We start from the raw sequence: 17072 nt of genomic DNA, 5'->3' as shown, positions 1-17072 counted from the left end.
GAACACTTGACTTTGAAAAATACGTAAATATGAATAATGTAGAGCAACCACTAAAAAAGCAATACAAAGAGACACACTCAAGAAACATTATAGATAAATCAAAATGCAACTTTATTTTTTTGATGTTTATTTATATTTGAGAGAGACAGAGAGACAGAGCATGAACAGGGGCAGAGAGAGGGAGACAGAATCTGAAGCAGGCTCCAGGCTCTCAGCTGTCAGCACAGAGCCCGACGAGGAGCTTGAACTCACGAGCATGAGAGCATGACCTGAGCCGTAGTCAGATGCTTAACCAACTGAGCCACCCAGGCGCCCCTCAAAAGGCAATTTTAAAACATGTTCAAATAATTCACAAAAAGCTTAAGTAAAAGAACACAGAGAAATTTAAAAAACACAGAACCAAAGGGAAACAAAAAACAAAATGGCATACTTAAACCTAATATATCAAAAATTACATTAAATGTAAATGGTCTAAATATACTAATTACAAAATAGATATTTGTCAGATGTCAGATAGGGAAAACTCACATACATGTTATCTATGAGAAACTCACTTCAAATGAAATATGTAGGTTGAAAAAAAAAAAAAAAAAGATGGGAAGAGATACCACACAGTGAAAAGCAAGAAGAAGTGACTATATTAATATCAGATAGAGCAAACATCAGACTAAAGAAAATTGCCAGAAACAGAAAGGGACATTACAGGGGCGCCTGGGTGGCGCAGTCAGTTAAGCGTCCGACTTTAGCCAGGTCACGATCTCGCGGTCCGGGAGTTCGAGCCCCGCGTCGGGCTCTGGGCTGATGGCTCAGAGCCTGGAGCCTGTTTCCGATTCTGTGTCTCCCTCTCTCTCTGCCCCTCCCCCGTTCATGCTCTGTCTCTCTCTGTCCCAAAAATAAATAAACGTTGAAAAAAAAATGTATAAAAAAAAAAAAGAAAGGGACATTACATTATGATAATACAGTTAACCCACCAAGAAAATGTAAACGTCTGTGGGCCAATGACAGAGGTGCACACGTAAATTAAACTTATATGAAAAGGACCAATTACTCAAAAAGTACAAATTACTACAATCCACTCAATATGAAATAGAAAATGAACAGTACTATAACTCTCAAGAAAATAGAATTTGGAGGCGGCTGTGTGGCTCTCAGTCAAACATTCGACTTCGGCTCAGGTCATGATCTCAGGGTCCATGAGTTCGAGCCCCACATGGGGCTCTGTGCTGGCAGCTCAGAGCACGGAGCCTGCTTCCAATTCTGTGTCTCCCTCTCCCTCTGAACCTCCCCCACTTGCATGCTCTCAAAAATAAACATTTAAAAAAAATAAAATTTGTAATTAAAAATACCCCACCCTCAAAATCTTCAGGCCCAGACTGTTTCACTGGAGATTTCTACCAAATATTTAAAAAAAGAATTAACATGGGACGCCTGGGTAGCTCAGTCAGTTAAGCATCCAACTTCAACTCAGGTCACGATCTCAGGGTTGGTGAGTTTGAGCCCCGCATCAGGCTCTGTGCTAACAGCTCAGAGCCTGGAGCCTGCTTCAGATTGTGTGTCTCCCTCTCTCTCTGCCCCTCCCCTGCTGGCACTCTGTCTCTGTCTCTCTCAAAAATAAACAAACATTTAAAAAAACTTTTTTAAATAAATTAAAAAAGAATTAACACAAATTCTATATAATCTCTTCTAGAAAATAGAAGAGCAGGGAACACTTCCCAAAATTCATTCTGTAAAGCCAGTATGACCTAATACCAAATAAGAGTACAAAAAAACTACAGACCAATATCCTTCATGAATATAGATGCAAAAATCTGTAAGAATATTAACAAACAGAATTCAGCAATAAAAGAAAAGAATTATACACCCAACTAAGAGAGGTTTATTACAGGGATGCAACTCTGGTTCAATATTTGAAAATCAACCAGTATAATCCATCATATTGGCAGAGGTTTAAAAAAAAAATCACATGACCATGCCAATTGATGCAGAAAAGGTATTTGACAAAATTCAACGCCTATTCATGATAAAACTCAGAAAACTAGAAAAGGAACTTTCTCAACTTGTTATTGAACATCTTCAAAAACTACAGCTCACATCACATGTAATGTAGAAAAACCGAATGTATTCCCCTTAAAATCAGGAACAAGACAAGGATGACTGCTCTTACCACTGCTATTCAACATAACATTAGAAGTTCTAACCAGGGCAAGGAAATAGAAGGCACACAGACTGGAAAGAAAACTCTCCCTATTTACAGATGACATGATTGCGTCTATTGTAGAATATCCCAGAGAATGTACAAAAAACTACTTCTAGAACCAATAGGTGAGCTTAGTAAGTTCACAAGCTATAAGATCAATAAACAAAAATCAATGAACTTGGGGAAATTAAAATTTAAAACATAATACCATAGACAACGATCAAAAAAAAATACGTAAGTGTAAATCTAACAAAACATGCCCAAGATTTTTATACTGAAACTACAAAATGCTGATGAAAAAAATCAGAGGATCTAAATAGAGACAGTCCATGTTCACTGACTGAAAAACTCAACATAATATGTCAATTCTCCCCCCAAAAACCTGATACATAGGTTTAAAACAATTTCTTTCAAAATCTATCAAGAAGATTTGTTGTAGACTTAGACACATCATATGGAAAGGAAGTGGAACCAGAATAGTTCAGGGAATTCTGAAAAGGATATAGTGGGGGATCAATCTACCCAATTTTAAGACTTATACAGCTACAGTAATCAAGTCAGTGTGGTGCAAGAGGAAGAAAAACACATAGATCAATAGAACAATCAGAGAACCCAGAAATAGACACACACAAATACAGCCAAGTGAATTTTCACAGAGATGCAAAAGCAATTCCAGAAAGGACTTTTCATCAAATTGTAGTGGAATAAGTGGACATTCATATTAAAAAAAAAGGAACCCTAACCCTAACGCCTTACATGTAAATCCTGGCACTATGAAACTTCCAAAAAACAGCACAGGAGAAAACCTTAGGAAACCTGGTCTTGGGGGAAGTATGAAACGACAACAAAAGCACAAACCATGAAAACTGATCAACTAGACTGCATGAAAACTAAAACTCCATGAAAGGCACTGTTAAGAGGATAATAACACAATGCTCCAGACCACATATCTGACAAAGTGTTCCTATCTCAAACTCAAAGAACTCTCAAAACTCAATGTTAAAAGAAATAATAATACAATTAGAAAACAAGCAAAAGACATGAAGTGACATTTTACTGAACAGGATATACAATGGCAAAAAAAAAGCACATAAAAAGATGTCCAACATCGCTAGCTATTAGGGAAATGCAAATTAAGATAAGAATGAAATATCACTACATACCTGTAAGAACAGCTAAAATTAAAAAATGGTGACAGCATTTAATGCTGGGAAAGATGCAGAGAAACTGGATTATTCACATAAGTGAAACAGTAGAGTCATTCTGGAAAGTAGTTTCTTAGCTTTTTAAAAAATTAACCATGTACTTACCATATAATAGACCCAGCAATTCCATTTTGGGGCATTTTCCCCAAAGAAATAAAACTTTATGCCTATATAAAAAGCTGTACATGAGGAGAATTCACAGTACATTTAGTGGTAATAGCCAAAACTTTGAAACAACCCCAAGTAAACATCCATCAATACTTAATGGGGTATACATGCAAGAATTTGGCTGGGTCTCAAGGGAACTGTACTAAGTGAAAAACATCAAACTCAAAAAGATCAGGGGTGCCTGGATGGCTCAGTCGGTTAAGCATTCGACTTCGGCTCAGGTCATGATCTCACGGTCTGTGGGTTCAAGCCCCGTGTCGGGCTCTGTGCTGACAGCTCGGAGCCTGGAGCCATCTTGGGATTCTGTGTCTCTCTGTCTCTCTGACCCACCCCCACCCCCACCCCCCACCCCCCCGTTCATGCTCTATCTCTCTCTGTCTCAAAAATTAAATAAACATTAAAAAAAAATTTTTAAAAGATCACATGCTGTATGATTCTATTTATATAACATTGTGGAAATAACAAAATTATACAGACAGAGAACAAATCAACAAATCAGTGGTTGATGGGAGTTAGGGGAATGAGGGTATAACTATATAAGGGTGTAGCGGGAAGATTTTATCAACAGTTTTATATCTTGACTGAAGCGCTGGTTACACAAATCTACACATATGATAAAATGACACGAAACCAGACATAAACATTTTGCCAATTTCAAATTCCTGGTTTTGATTTCATGTAACATGTAACAACTGAGGAACTGAATGAGGAGTACATGAGATCTTTCCATATTATTTTTGGAACTTCCTGTAAATCTATAATTATTAAAAGTTAAAAAAGCAAAACAAAACAGAAGTCCCTCCCACAACAGAGACTTCTATATGTAGCACTGAACACTTAACACATCTAACTAGGAGATACTCCTAAGGTATTTGATATGTGATTTTTTTCTTAAGTTTTGTTTTTTCAAAGTAAAAAAAAAGTAGGGCTCCTGGGTAGCTCAGTTAAGCATCTGACTCTTGATTTCGGCTCAGGTCACCATCTCACAGTTCATGAGATTGAGCCCCACGTTGGGCTCCGTAATGACAATGTGGAGTCTGCTTGGGATTCTCTCTCTCTCCCTCTCTCTGCCTCTCCCCTGCTCGCTCTCTCTCTCAAAATAAACAGAATCTTTTAAGTAAAAATAAAAATAAAGCATCTTTTCTGGTTATAAAGAAAATTCAAGTAATTCGTTAAGTATAAAAATCATCAATATCATATTATCAAAGCAACTATGATTAACATGAATCATTTTTAGGGGGCGTCTGGGTGGCTCAGTCAGTTCAGCATCTGACTTTGGTTCAGGTCATGATCTCACAGTTCATGAGTTCAAGCCCTGTGTCGGGCTCTGTGCTGACAGCTCAGAGCCTGGGGCCTGCTTCAGATTCTGTGTCTCCCTCTCTCTCTGCCCCTCCCCTGCTCACACTCTGTCTCTCTCTCCCTCTCTCTCTCAAAAATAAACAAACATTAAAAAAAAAAATTAGGGGCGCCTGGGTGGCTCAGTCGGTTGAGCGTTTGACTTCGGCTCAGGTCATGATCTCACAGTTTGTGAGTTCGAGTCCCGCGTCAGGCTCCGTGCAGACAGCTCAGGGTCTGGAGCCTGCTTCGGATTCTGTGTCTCCTCCTCTCTCTGCCCCTCCCCTGCTCATGCTCTGTCTCTCAATAATAAATAAATGTTAACTTTTTTTTTTTTTTTTTTTTAATTAAAGGGGCGCCTGGGTGGCTCAGCCGGTTAAGTGTCCGACTTTGGCTCAGGTCATGATCTCATGGTTTGTGGGTTCAAGCCCCGCGTCAGGCTCTGCACTGACAGCTCAGAGTCTGGAGCCTGCATCAGATTCTGTGTCTCCCTCTCTCTCTGCTCCTCCCCCACTCACACTCTGTCTCTCTCCCTTTCTCAAAAACAAATAAACATTAAAAAAATTTTTTTCTTAATAAAAAATAAAAAAAAAAACCATGAATCATTATCAGGCCTATCTTAAAAACAAAATGTAAACATGGAGATTATAAAGCAATAGCTTTATTTTATGAAAGCAAACAATGACAATAATCTGGTTTTTAAAAAGTTTAAAGAAAAGGGTTGAGTGCATTTTTAATTTCTCTGATACTGGTTCAAGGATTTTTTTTGTTTTGTTTCTTAAAAAGGAGAGTAGCACAGTTGGGAGGGGTGGGGAGGAGAGTAGCACAGAGACCCCAACCTCCCTAAAACTTGGCTTCCAAAACACCAAGATTTGCTCCCTACCTCAGGGGTTGGTGCAGCATAGGCTGTGTAAGGAGGAGGGGAAGAAGCCACAGCTGTCTCATCATACAGGACTTCTGAGCCAACATAAGCCTATGAGAGGAGAGAGAATGAAAAACAGCTTTCTGTCACAAAGCAACCATATACAGGCTCTCATGATTCTGTACGCATACATATCCTTTCTATTCAGCAAAATTTTAAAAATTAGAACAGCAAATACAACAGGTCTCTGAAAAGCAGTGAACAACAAGAGTATCTCCCCACAACCCCCTCTAATCCTGCACTCTCCTGTCCTCTGAATTCGGGAGGAGGCTGTCCTCCTCAGCCATCTGCAGAAGGCAGGAATGGAGCTCTCACTGCCTAAGGAGGCCAGAGTCTACCATTATCCAGGCCTTTTCAAAGATGTGGCACCACTCTCAACAACCCTTCTGTTAAATATAAATCCTACAATCTGAAAACACAGCAGTCAGGGATTGTCCTACACACACAGCCTGCTTCTTGGACTAAAAAAAAATTCCTTCATTAAATTACTTCCCAGTGGAAAAAGAAAAATCTATGTACTCTTTTAAAAAAAATTCCAGGAGCACCTGGGTGGCTCAGTCAGTTAAGCATCTGACACTTGATTTCAGCTCAGGCCATGATCTCATGGTTCTCGTGGGTTTGAGCCCCATGTCTGGCTCCATGCTGATGGTGCACAGAGCCTGCCTGGGATTCTCTCTTCCTCTCTCTCTGCCCCTCCCTGTGAGCATGTGTGCTCTCTCTCTCTCTCTCTCTCTCTCAAAATAAAAAAATAAACTTAAAAAAATAATAATAAATCCATGCAAAGAATCATCTTGGGATCTTAGCCCCAACAGTATGGATCATTAACACTAATTTCAGCCAAGATTTTTGTGAAAGAAAAGCTAACTGGAGTTGCAGAGTAGGCTTACAGGAAGAACTGTCTTGGGCTAACAGAGTAGGAAACAATGACATTTGGATATTAAGTCTTTTTTACTTTTCCTACCTGTACAAATTATTTTATAAGCTTCATCTACCTTTTTCTTTTCCTACCTTTATAGGGAAAAATAAAATCCTATCTGAAGAATAAAAATGCTTCCTGCAGAGGAAGTTGCCTTGATTCTCGGACACAAAAATGGCATTAGACCCCTACAAATGGGGTTTACTGTCTCAGTGACTTCCTAAGGTCAGAAGCAGAACTAGAATCAAGCACAAGTCCCCAAAATGCTTGTTTCACAAGGCTGGGGTGCCATGAATGGACTCTGGTCCTTTTTGAGCCTTCTCTGTAAACTACAGCAGAATTCAAAGTGCTGCAAAACTTTCTGAGATACAGACACTTCTGGAAGATATTAGGACCAGTGTTGCCTGTATTGGCAGGGATCCTCCTGCCTTAAAAGGTTTGGCAAAATCTAGCTTACTCTCATATCAGTAAAAGGTGCCCTGACCAGCTATGAGTGCTCAGCCATGGCTGGACGGTCAAGGAACCCATCCCCATTTCCCTTTCTTAATCCCCTATCATCCCATTTGTTACAGCAAGACAAGGCAAAAACGTTACAGGTGATTGCCCTTAGCAACTTACTGTGTTTGTCCTGGAATCCTGCAGTGTAAATTTCCAGGCCCTGGAGAAAAGAAAAAGGGATGTTTATTCAAGGCAATCCAACATCTACCTCAAGGATTCTCAAACCTGTGTCGGCATCAAAATTTCTGGAAAAGTTTGTTTCAATAACAGGCCTTCTGTCCTTACCCCAAGACCCACTCAATCAAATCATCTGAGATCTGCACAATACACAATATGTGAAACAATATGTATCTGTGGCGCATACACTACATAGTATTTAAAGCATACTCTATTACTATACAGTTTTTGCTTTACTCTTTAGTAAGTATAAAAAAATGCACCATGTTTAACTCTACTGCAACTTGCTTTGTCAGTTCATGTCACACACACAGATCTACTGCATTTTAATTTATTGACTTATTGATTGATTCTGGGATTTTATTATTTAAATTAATTGATTTTCAAATTGGTTTCCATACAACACCCAGTGCTCATCCCAACAGATGCCCTCCTCAATGCCCATCACCCACTTTCCCCTCTCCCCCATCCCCCATCAACCCTCAGTTTGTTCTCAGTATTTAAGAATCTCTTATGGTTTGCCTCCCTCCCTCTCTGTTTTTTCCCCTTCCCCTCCCCCATGGTCTTCTGCTAAGTTTCTGAAGATCCACATGAGTGAAAACATATGGTATCTGTCTTTCTCTGCCTGACTTATTTCACTTAGCATAATACCAACTGCATTTTTTTAATGGCTACATAATGTTCCATGATAAGAGATTCAGATTGTCAGCAATTTTTTTGTGATTGAAAACAGTCCTAGTACTTTTTTGCCAGCTTGAGAAATTGACATATTACATGTAAGTTTACAGTATGCAATGTAATGATTTGATGCAAAATGATGACAGTATGATTCATACCTTCATCCCCTCACATAATTACTTATTATTTCTGATCATAACACTTAAAACCTAGTCCCTTAACTTGTTCAAGCATGTAACAAGTATTTGCTAATTATAATCACAATACTACATAACTAGATGCCCAGAACTTAGTCATCATATAGCTGGAAGTTTGTATACTTTGACCAACATCTCCCCATTTTCCCCAACCACCATTCATTCTACTATCTTTTTCTAGGAATTTGGCTTTTTTAGATTCTACAAGTGAGACATATAGTAATTGTCTTTCTCTGTTTTACTTATTTCATTTAGCACAATGCCCTCAAGGTCCATCCATATTGTTGCAAAACACAGGATTTCCTTCTTTTTTCCTTAATTGAATAATATTCAATGTATGTGGTGTGTGTGTGTGTGTGTGTGTGTGTGTGTGTGTGTGTATCACATTTTCCTTATCTATCATCCATCAACAACTGCTTAGGCTGTTTCATGTCTTGGATACTATGAATAATGCTGCAGTGAACATGTGGATGCAGAAATCTCTTCAAGATAAGGATTTCATTTCCTTCAAGACATATATCCAGAAGGGAATTGCTACATCATATGATGGTTCCACTTTCAGTTTTTTTGAGGAACATCCATAATGTACCCATAGTGGCTTATACCAATTTACATTCCTGCCAACAGTGCACAGGGCTCCCTTATCTCTACATCCTCACAACATTTACCTTTTTGTCTTTTTGACAACAGCCATTCTAAGAGATGTGAGGTAATCTCATTATGATTTTGTTTTGCCTTTCCTGGTGATTACTGAGGTTGAGCATCTTTCCCCATACCTATGGCCATTTGTACATCTTTAGAAAAGTATCTACTCAAGTCCTTTGCCCACTTTTAAAAATTGTAGTTTTTTGCTATGAAGTTATACAAATTCTTATATATTCTGAATACTAAGCCCTTATCGTGTGGATGGTTTACAAATAATTTCTCCCATTCCATACGATGCCTTTTCATTTTACCAATGGGTTTCTTTTGCTGTGCAGAAGCTTTACAGTTTGGGGTGCATGGGTGGCTCAGTCAGTTAAGTGTCTGACTCTTGAGTTCAGCTCAGGTCATGATCTCACGGTTCAAGGGATCAAGCCCCAAGTCACGCTCTGTGCTGACAGTGTGGAGCCTGCTTGGGATTCTCTCTCTCCCTCTCTCTCTCTCTCAAAATAAATAAACTTAAAATTTTTTTTTAACTAAATATTTTTTTAAAAGTTTTACTGTTTGATGTAATCCCATGTGTTTCCTTTTCCTTTGCTGCTTGCACTTTTGGTGTCATATTCAAAAATTCACTGCCAAAACCAATGTTAAAGAGCTTTTTCCTGATACTGGACCATTTTCTTACACCATACACAAAAATGAAATGGATTCAGGACCTAAATGTGAGACCTGAAACCATAAAAATTCTAGAGCAGAACACAGGCAGTAATTTCTCTGACACTGGCCATGGCAATTTCTTTCTTGATAGGACTCCTAAGGCAAGGGAAACAAAAGCAAAAATTAACTATTAGGACTCCATCAAAACAAAAAGCTTCCCCAGAGTAAAGGAAGCAACCAACAAAACTACCTACTGAATGGGAGAAGATATTTGCAAATGGTATATATCCAATGCAATGTTAGTATACAAAATATATAAAAAACTTACCAAACTCAACACCCCCCAAAAATAATCCAATTTAAAAATGGGCAGAAGAGGGGCACCTGGGTGGCTCAATCAGTTAAGCATCTGACTTCAGTTCAGGTCATGATCCCATGGTTCATGGATTTGAGCCCCGCATCGAACTTTGTGCTGAGAGAGTCTGGAGCCTGCTTCGGATTCTGTGTTTCATTCTCTCTCTTGCCCCTCCCCTGCTCGCGCGCTGTCTTTGTCTCTCAAAAATGAATAAATGTTAAAAAAAAAAAAAAGTTTTTTTTAAATGGGCAGAAGATGTGAACAGACATTTCTCCAAAGACATCCAGATGGCCAACAGACACCTGAAAAGATGCTCAACATCCCTCATCATCAGGGAAATGCAAATCAAAACTTTAACGAGATATCACATCACACCTGTCAGAATGGCTAAAAACAACACAAGAAACAGTAAGTGTTGGCAAAGATGTGAAGAAGGAACCCTTGTGCATTGTAGGTAGGAACGCAAACTAGTGTAGCCACTGTGGAAAATATGGAGATTCCTCAAAAATTCAAAATGGAGGAGTACCTGAGTGGCTCAGTTGATTGAGTATTCAACTCTCAATTTTCAGCTGAGGTCATGATCTCACGGTTTGTTGAGTCTGAGCCTCACATTGGGCTCTCTGCTGTCAGCACAGAGCCTGCTTCTGATCCTCTGTCCCACTCTCTGCCCCTCCCCAACTCACACTCTCTCTCCTTCTCTCAAAAATAATTTTTTAAAATTCTTTTTAAAAAAAGAGGAAAAAAAATTCAAATGGAACGACTGTATAATTCCATAATCGCACTACTGAGTAATTTACCCAAAGAATATGAAAAGATACATGCACCCCTATGTTTATTGCAGCATTTAGTGACCAAACAGCCCAGGTGTCTAGCAATAGATGGATAAAGAACATGTGGTGTATATATGTGTATGTGTATATATAAACATATATACATATATGGATCTAGAGAGTATAATGCTAAGTGAAATAAGCCAGTCAGAGAAAGACAAACATCATATTATTTCACTCATCTGTGGAATCTGAGAAACAAAAGGCAGAGATTGGACTGATTTAGTGGCAAGCTAAGGAATGCCAAGAATTACCAGCCACAACCCAAACTAGGAGGAGGCAGGAAGGGTTCTACTGAAAGGTCTCAGAGGGAACATGGCTCTGCTGACATATTGAGCTCAGACTCTTAGCTTCCAAAACTGAGGGAATACATTTGTTGTTTTAAGGCACCCAGTTTGTGGCCCACAGCAAACTAACATTCTCCTATTCTTTACTCTATTAGCATTCTCATTTTATTTCAAGTTTGTTTCTTGTTAATAGACAAGTTATACTCTGTATTTTTTACCCAATCTCAGATCTTACTTTTTTTAAGGGAAATTTAACCAATTCACATGTATTGAGGTCATAAACATCACTGGTTTAACTACTGCTAATTCCAGATATTTTTTCCACTACTTAAAAGAACATTCCATTTGACACCTTAGTGTACAGTAGAGCACAGCTCCACAGCAGCTCTGGAGACAAAGGTTCAAATCCTCAGTCTATTCTACTAGCTCTAAACTCTTGGGAAGTGTGGTAAGCACAATGATGTCCACCTCCTAATCCCCAAAACCTGTGAATGTTACTTCACAGGGGAAAGGGACTCTACAGATAGAATTCAAATTAAGGACCTTGAGATAGGGAGATTACCCTGGATTATCCATGTTGGCCCACACTATTCATTAAGTCCTTAAAAGCATATAACCTTCCCCAGCTGCAAAGAACCAAATGGATGACCACAAGAGAAGGGCTCAGCCCAGAAGCCAAGAAACCAGGAAGCCTCTAGAAGCTGGAAAAGGCAAGGAAACAGATTGTCCCCTAGAGCCTCTAGAAGGGATCATGGCCCAACCAACAATGGTTGGACTCTTGACCTCCAGAAATGTAATCATAAATTTGTACTGTTTGAAACCACTAACCTCAGGATGATTTATTATAGGAGCATTAAAAAAGTGATATAGGAAATTAACCTAAGCCTGTTTCTGTTTTTTTTTTTTTTTAAGTTTATTTCCTTATTTTGAAAAGAGCACAGACATGTAAGTGGAGGAGGGGCAAAGAGAAAGGGAGAGGGAGAATCCCAGGCAGGCTCCACACCGTCAGTGCAGAGCCCAATGTGGGCTTGAACTTATGAACCATGAGACCATGGCCTGAGCCAAAGTCAAATGCTTAACTGACTGAGCCACATAGGCACCCCAAACCTAAATTTCTTGTAACAAGAACAGCATCTACCTTGTAAGATATGGTGAGCATTAAATACCATATATAAAGCAGTTAGCACAGTGCGTAGGGCCAAGTGAGTGATCAAAATGCATGTTTAAATTGTTAGATACTAATAATATATAGACCCGATTTATAAAAAAAGTAGCAAACTGGCTGGACATGCAGTCATTTCTCCATCAGTCTATTGGAAAGCAGTATCTCTTCCAGAAAGTATCACTGAAGATTCACTGATAAAAGAAGAGTGTAAAAAAGTAGCTCCGGATGGGATTTAAAATAAACTCTAGAGTTTAGCATGGAATAAATGTTTATATTGAAGAGGAACATGTATGTGAAATGCAGAGCAGGCACTCTGACAAACTTCTCTGGATTATATGAAAATGTCACTTACATATGAATGTTTTAATATAAATGAAAATCACAACAATCTGTTAGTGAACTCTCACAATGTCCAGAATTTACTCATGGGAGTGATACAGAGTGGCCAGAAAGGAAAAAAAAACTCTTCCACCCCACCCCCCAAATTTCATTTAATCAGTGTTGGCTCCATATCCCTTCTTCAGAGAAGGCAGATGGAATAAGAACCATCAAAGGAAGGGAAAGACTTCATAATACAGATGTCCGTGCTTTTTAAAAAGACATTTACATAAAAAGAACAAGCTCTAAGAACCCATTCAACTACGCCCATTACTCAATGTGCATCTAGAGAAGAAAAAAGAGCACGTGCAGAATGACTACATGCTAATACCTCCTGTCATTCCCACTATAACGGGGATCTCGCCCGGACAGCTTGCCCAGACACAGAAACTAGGACCAGAGTTATTAGAGATGGAACAAGGCCCTGTTACATTTCTTTCACACATCCTCTCAGTCACTTATTCTGATGCCTGAAAGAAAACTCCATTCTCATGCTTCTCCCTTCCTGATAACTGGAAATAAAACAGGACACTTTTTAAATTACACACATAAAAAAACCCAAACTTACAAACAATCATCTGTGCTTTCTGCACAAAGACTGATAGTTTTCCCATCTCGGCAAACAATCTGCAGCATACAGTCTTTTGACTTCCCATCTGGAGGCTGAATATCTATGAAACATAAGTAGAATAAAGAAATATTTACATAGTTTTTTTTCAAGATTTATTCTTACCTAACAGCTCCGATCAGCAAAAGACCAGTACTTCAGAACATTCCAATTACAAAACATCTTTGTCCTGCTCCACAGAACCAAGCACATAAATCACAACTCTGTTCCAATTAAACTTAGGTTCCTTCTAAAAGGCAATTCACATATGGAGATGTACAGAAGAGCCCAGATATTACAAGAATAAACCCCACACAATGAAAAGTGTTACAAAGCGTCAGGTAACAGAATACTTACTGCTTTTATTCACAGGAAACACTAAACTGGATCACTGCTTTAAAAGTGAAAATCATATTTTTAAAGTATCTGTGTACCAAGAAATAAGGTCTATGATATTTGAGCTTGGTTTAGGTAGATTTCAACAGCTGGCCCAAGGACACTGGTGTTTCAAGACCTAACATGTAGGAGTAAGATGTTACAATACCAATACTTACTACAGGCACATATGCCACTTGTGACTCTTTAATTCAAAACCTATTATGTAAGAGCAGGATGTTTCAAACATCAATGTTTACTAAAACAGATTCTTTATTCCAAACAGAAACAGAGCTAATAAACAGGGAAGTCTATAAATGCCATTAATTAGAAATAGAGGGGTGCCTGGGTGGCTCAGTCAGTTAAGTGTCCAACTCTTGATTTCAGCTCTGGCCATAATCTCATGGTTCGTGAGTTCAAGCCCCACATCAGGCTTTGTGCTGGTAGTGTGGAGCCTGCTTGGGATTCTCTCTCTCCCTCTCTCTCTCTGTCCCTTCTCCACTCATGTTGTCGCTTTAAAAATTAAAAATCTAAGTCTATACTTATTAAAAATCTGTTCCTTTAAAATGAATATAAGGGATAACTCCAAAAACCAAAGTATCATGGATTTTTAAGTAACTGACTGATGTTGTCATCAGTAAGATGCCCGTTCCGAGTCACAAAACCTATACTGCCTATGTTGGTTCCATTCTTCCTGGGGATCCCAGAACTCTGTTTCCCCACCTTCTCCATGGGACAACAAGGAATGTGAACTGCTGGGTTTAATTCAGATGAGAAAATTCAATCTGCCCCAATCATATGATTCATGATTCAAGTATCTAGGTGTCCACCGTGGCTACCTCCCAAATGAAACCCTTCTTTGGTCTGCTAATGAAAGCAAAATGAGTAAGAAAGAGGATTCAATTCCCACCAAGAATGGGGAAAGGTAGAGGACAGAAGCCGACCACAACAGACTCACTTTCACTTACCCCGACACTCGTGCCCCATGCGGATGTTGATGCAGTCCACCGGCATGTGGACCTTATCCTCAACACTCTGCCGAGTTTGGTCATCATAATAGATCAGGTGACCATCTGACCACAGGTCAAACCAATTCTTCTTCCAACGCTTCAAAATAGTACCTGAAAAAAATGAGAGAGATTTGCTTTACGCTAAAACAGTAAGGACTTTATCCTCTAACCCACAGGTAACAGAAACAGGAAACTTTACTCTGGCCCCATAAGTATATCTGCATACAAATGCCCAGAGCACTACATCAAAATAGAGATGAAAGCAGATTGCTTGGACTTCAAGCTGTATTACAAAGCTGTAGTCCTCAAGACAGCATGGTACCAGCACAAGAACAGACACTCAGATCAATGGAAAAGAACAGAGAACCCAGAAACGGACCCACAAGCACATGGCCAACTAATCTTTGACAAAGCAGGAAAGAATATCCAATGGAATAAAGACAGTCTCTTCAGCAAGTGGTGCTGGGAAAACTGGACAGCGACATGCAGAAGAATGAGCCTGGACAACTTTCTTACACCATACACAAAAATAAACTCAAAATGGATGAAAGACCTAAACATAAGATAGGAAGCCATCAAAATCCTCGAGGAGAAAGCAGGCAAAAACCTCTTTGATCTTGGCCACAGCAACTTCTTACTCAACACATCTCCAGAGGCAAGGGAAACAAAAGCAAAAATGAACTATCGGGACCTAATCAAAATAAAAAGCTTCTGCACAGCTAAGGAAACAATAGCAAAACTAAAAGGCAACGGACGGAATGGAAGAAGATGTTTGCAAATGACATATCAGATAAAGGGTTAGTATCCAAAATCTATAAAGAACTTATCAAAACTCAACACCCAAAAATCAATCCAGTGAAGAAATGGGCAAAAGACATGAATAGACACCTCTCCAAAGAAGACATCCAGATGGCCAACCGACACATGAAAAAATGCTCAACATCACTCATCATCAGGGAAATACAAATCAAACCACAATGAGATACTACTTCACACCAGTCAGAATAGCTAACATTAACAACTCAGGCAACAACAGATGTTGGCAAGGATGCAGAGAAAGAGGATCTCTTTTGCAATGCTGGTGGGAATGCAAACTGATGCAGCCACTCTGAAAAACAGTACAGAGGTTCCTCAAAAAAGTTAAAAATAGAACTACCCTACAACCCAGCAATTGCACTACTAGGTATTTATCCAAGGGATACAGGTGTGCTGTTTCGAAGGGGCACATGCACCCCAATGTTTATAGCAGCACTATCAACAATAGCTGAAGCATGGAAAGAGCCCAAATGTCCATCGACAGATGAAGGGATAAAGATGTGGCGTATATATATATACAATGGAGTATTCCTCGGCAATCAAAAAGAATGAAATCTTGCCATTTGCAACTACGTGGATGGAACTATAGGGTATTATGCTAAGCGAAATTAGTCAGAGAAAGACAAATATATATGACTTCACTCATATGAGGACTTTAAGATACAAACAGGTAAATATAAGGAAAGAGAAGCAAAAATAATATAAAAATAGGGAGGGGGACAAAACATAAGAGACTTTTAAATACGAAGAGCAAACAGAGGGTTACTGGAGGGGTTGTGGGAGGGGGGATGAGCTAAATGGGTAAGGGGCATTAAGGAATCTACTTCTGAAACCACTGCTGCACTATATGCTAACTTGGATGTAAATTAAAAAAAGAAAAGAGAAGAGAAGAGAAGAGAAGAGAAGAGAAGAGAAAGAAAAGAAAAAGAAAGCAGACTCCAATGGCACAAACACCCGTGCTGTACCAAGGCTACATGCAGCTCACGCTAAAGATACTAAGAATGCTGCTAAATTAATAGGCCCAAATTTTCAAAAAAAAGTTCAATAAAACCTTGATTTTGTTAACAAGCACTGGTGAGGATGCAGAGAAAAAGGAACCCTTGTACACGGTGGGAATGTATATTGGTACAGTCACTACAGAAAACGTTATTGAAGTTCCCCAAAAAATTAAAAATAAAAAGACAATATAGTCCAATAATTCTACTGGGTATTTACACAAACAAAACAAAAACACTCACTCAAAAAGATACATGCACCTGTATGTTTACTACAGCATTACTTACAATAGCCAAAACAGGGAAGCAACGTTAAGTTGCGAAGTGTCCATGGACAAACATGAAAAGGAAGATGTAATGTTTATACACAAAGAAATATTACAGTTATAAAAAAAGGAGACTGTGCCACTTGCAATGACATGAATGGACCTAGAAGGTATTATGTTAAATGAAATAAATCAGATTGATAAAGACAAATACCATATGATTCCACTCACATGTGGAATCTAAAAAAAATATATAAAATGAGTCAGTCACTGGAATAAAAGGCACAGCATATGAGTAAAGTCAATGACACTGTAATAGTGATGTATGGGGACAGATGGTAGCTACACTTGTGGGGAGCACAGCATATATATATATATATATATATATATATATAT

At 38.9% G+C, this 17072-nt stretch overlaps 1 protein-coding gene across 4 annotated transcripts in view; it reads right to left on the bottom strand.

Annotated features, from left to right (window-relative positions):
• The window catches only part of PLEKHB2 (pleckstrin homology domain containing B2), a 43907-nt gene that overhangs the window by 11839 nt on the left and 14996 nt on the right, over positions 1 to 17072 (bottom strand). For all 4 annotated transcript variants that reach the window (XM_043576421.1, XM_043576422.1, XM_043576424.1 and 1 more), the window contains 4 exons: positions 14558 to 14710; positions 13176 to 13278; positions 7362 to 7401; positions 5789 to 5878 (listed from right to left, as the gene is read on the bottom strand). In XM_043576421.1, the coding sequence (XP_043432356.1) occupies positions 5789 to 5878; positions 7362 to 7401; positions 13176 to 13278; positions 14558 to 14710 (386 nt within the window). The remainder of the gene's footprint in view (positions 1 to 5788; positions 5879 to 7361; positions 7402 to 13175; positions 13279 to 14557; positions 14711 to 17072) is intronic.

This window comes from Prionailurus bengalensis, chromosome C1 (genome assembly GCF_016509475.1).
Source record: "Prionailurus bengalensis isolate Pbe53 chromosome C1, Fcat_Pben_1.1_paternal_pri, whole genome shotgun sequence".
Lineage (NCBI taxonomy): Eukaryota > Metazoa > Chordata > Mammalia > Carnivora > Felidae > Prionailurus > Prionailurus bengalensis.
Note: the sequence above shows the minus strand (reverse complement) of the source record. Positions and strands in the feature narration are given on the sequence as shown.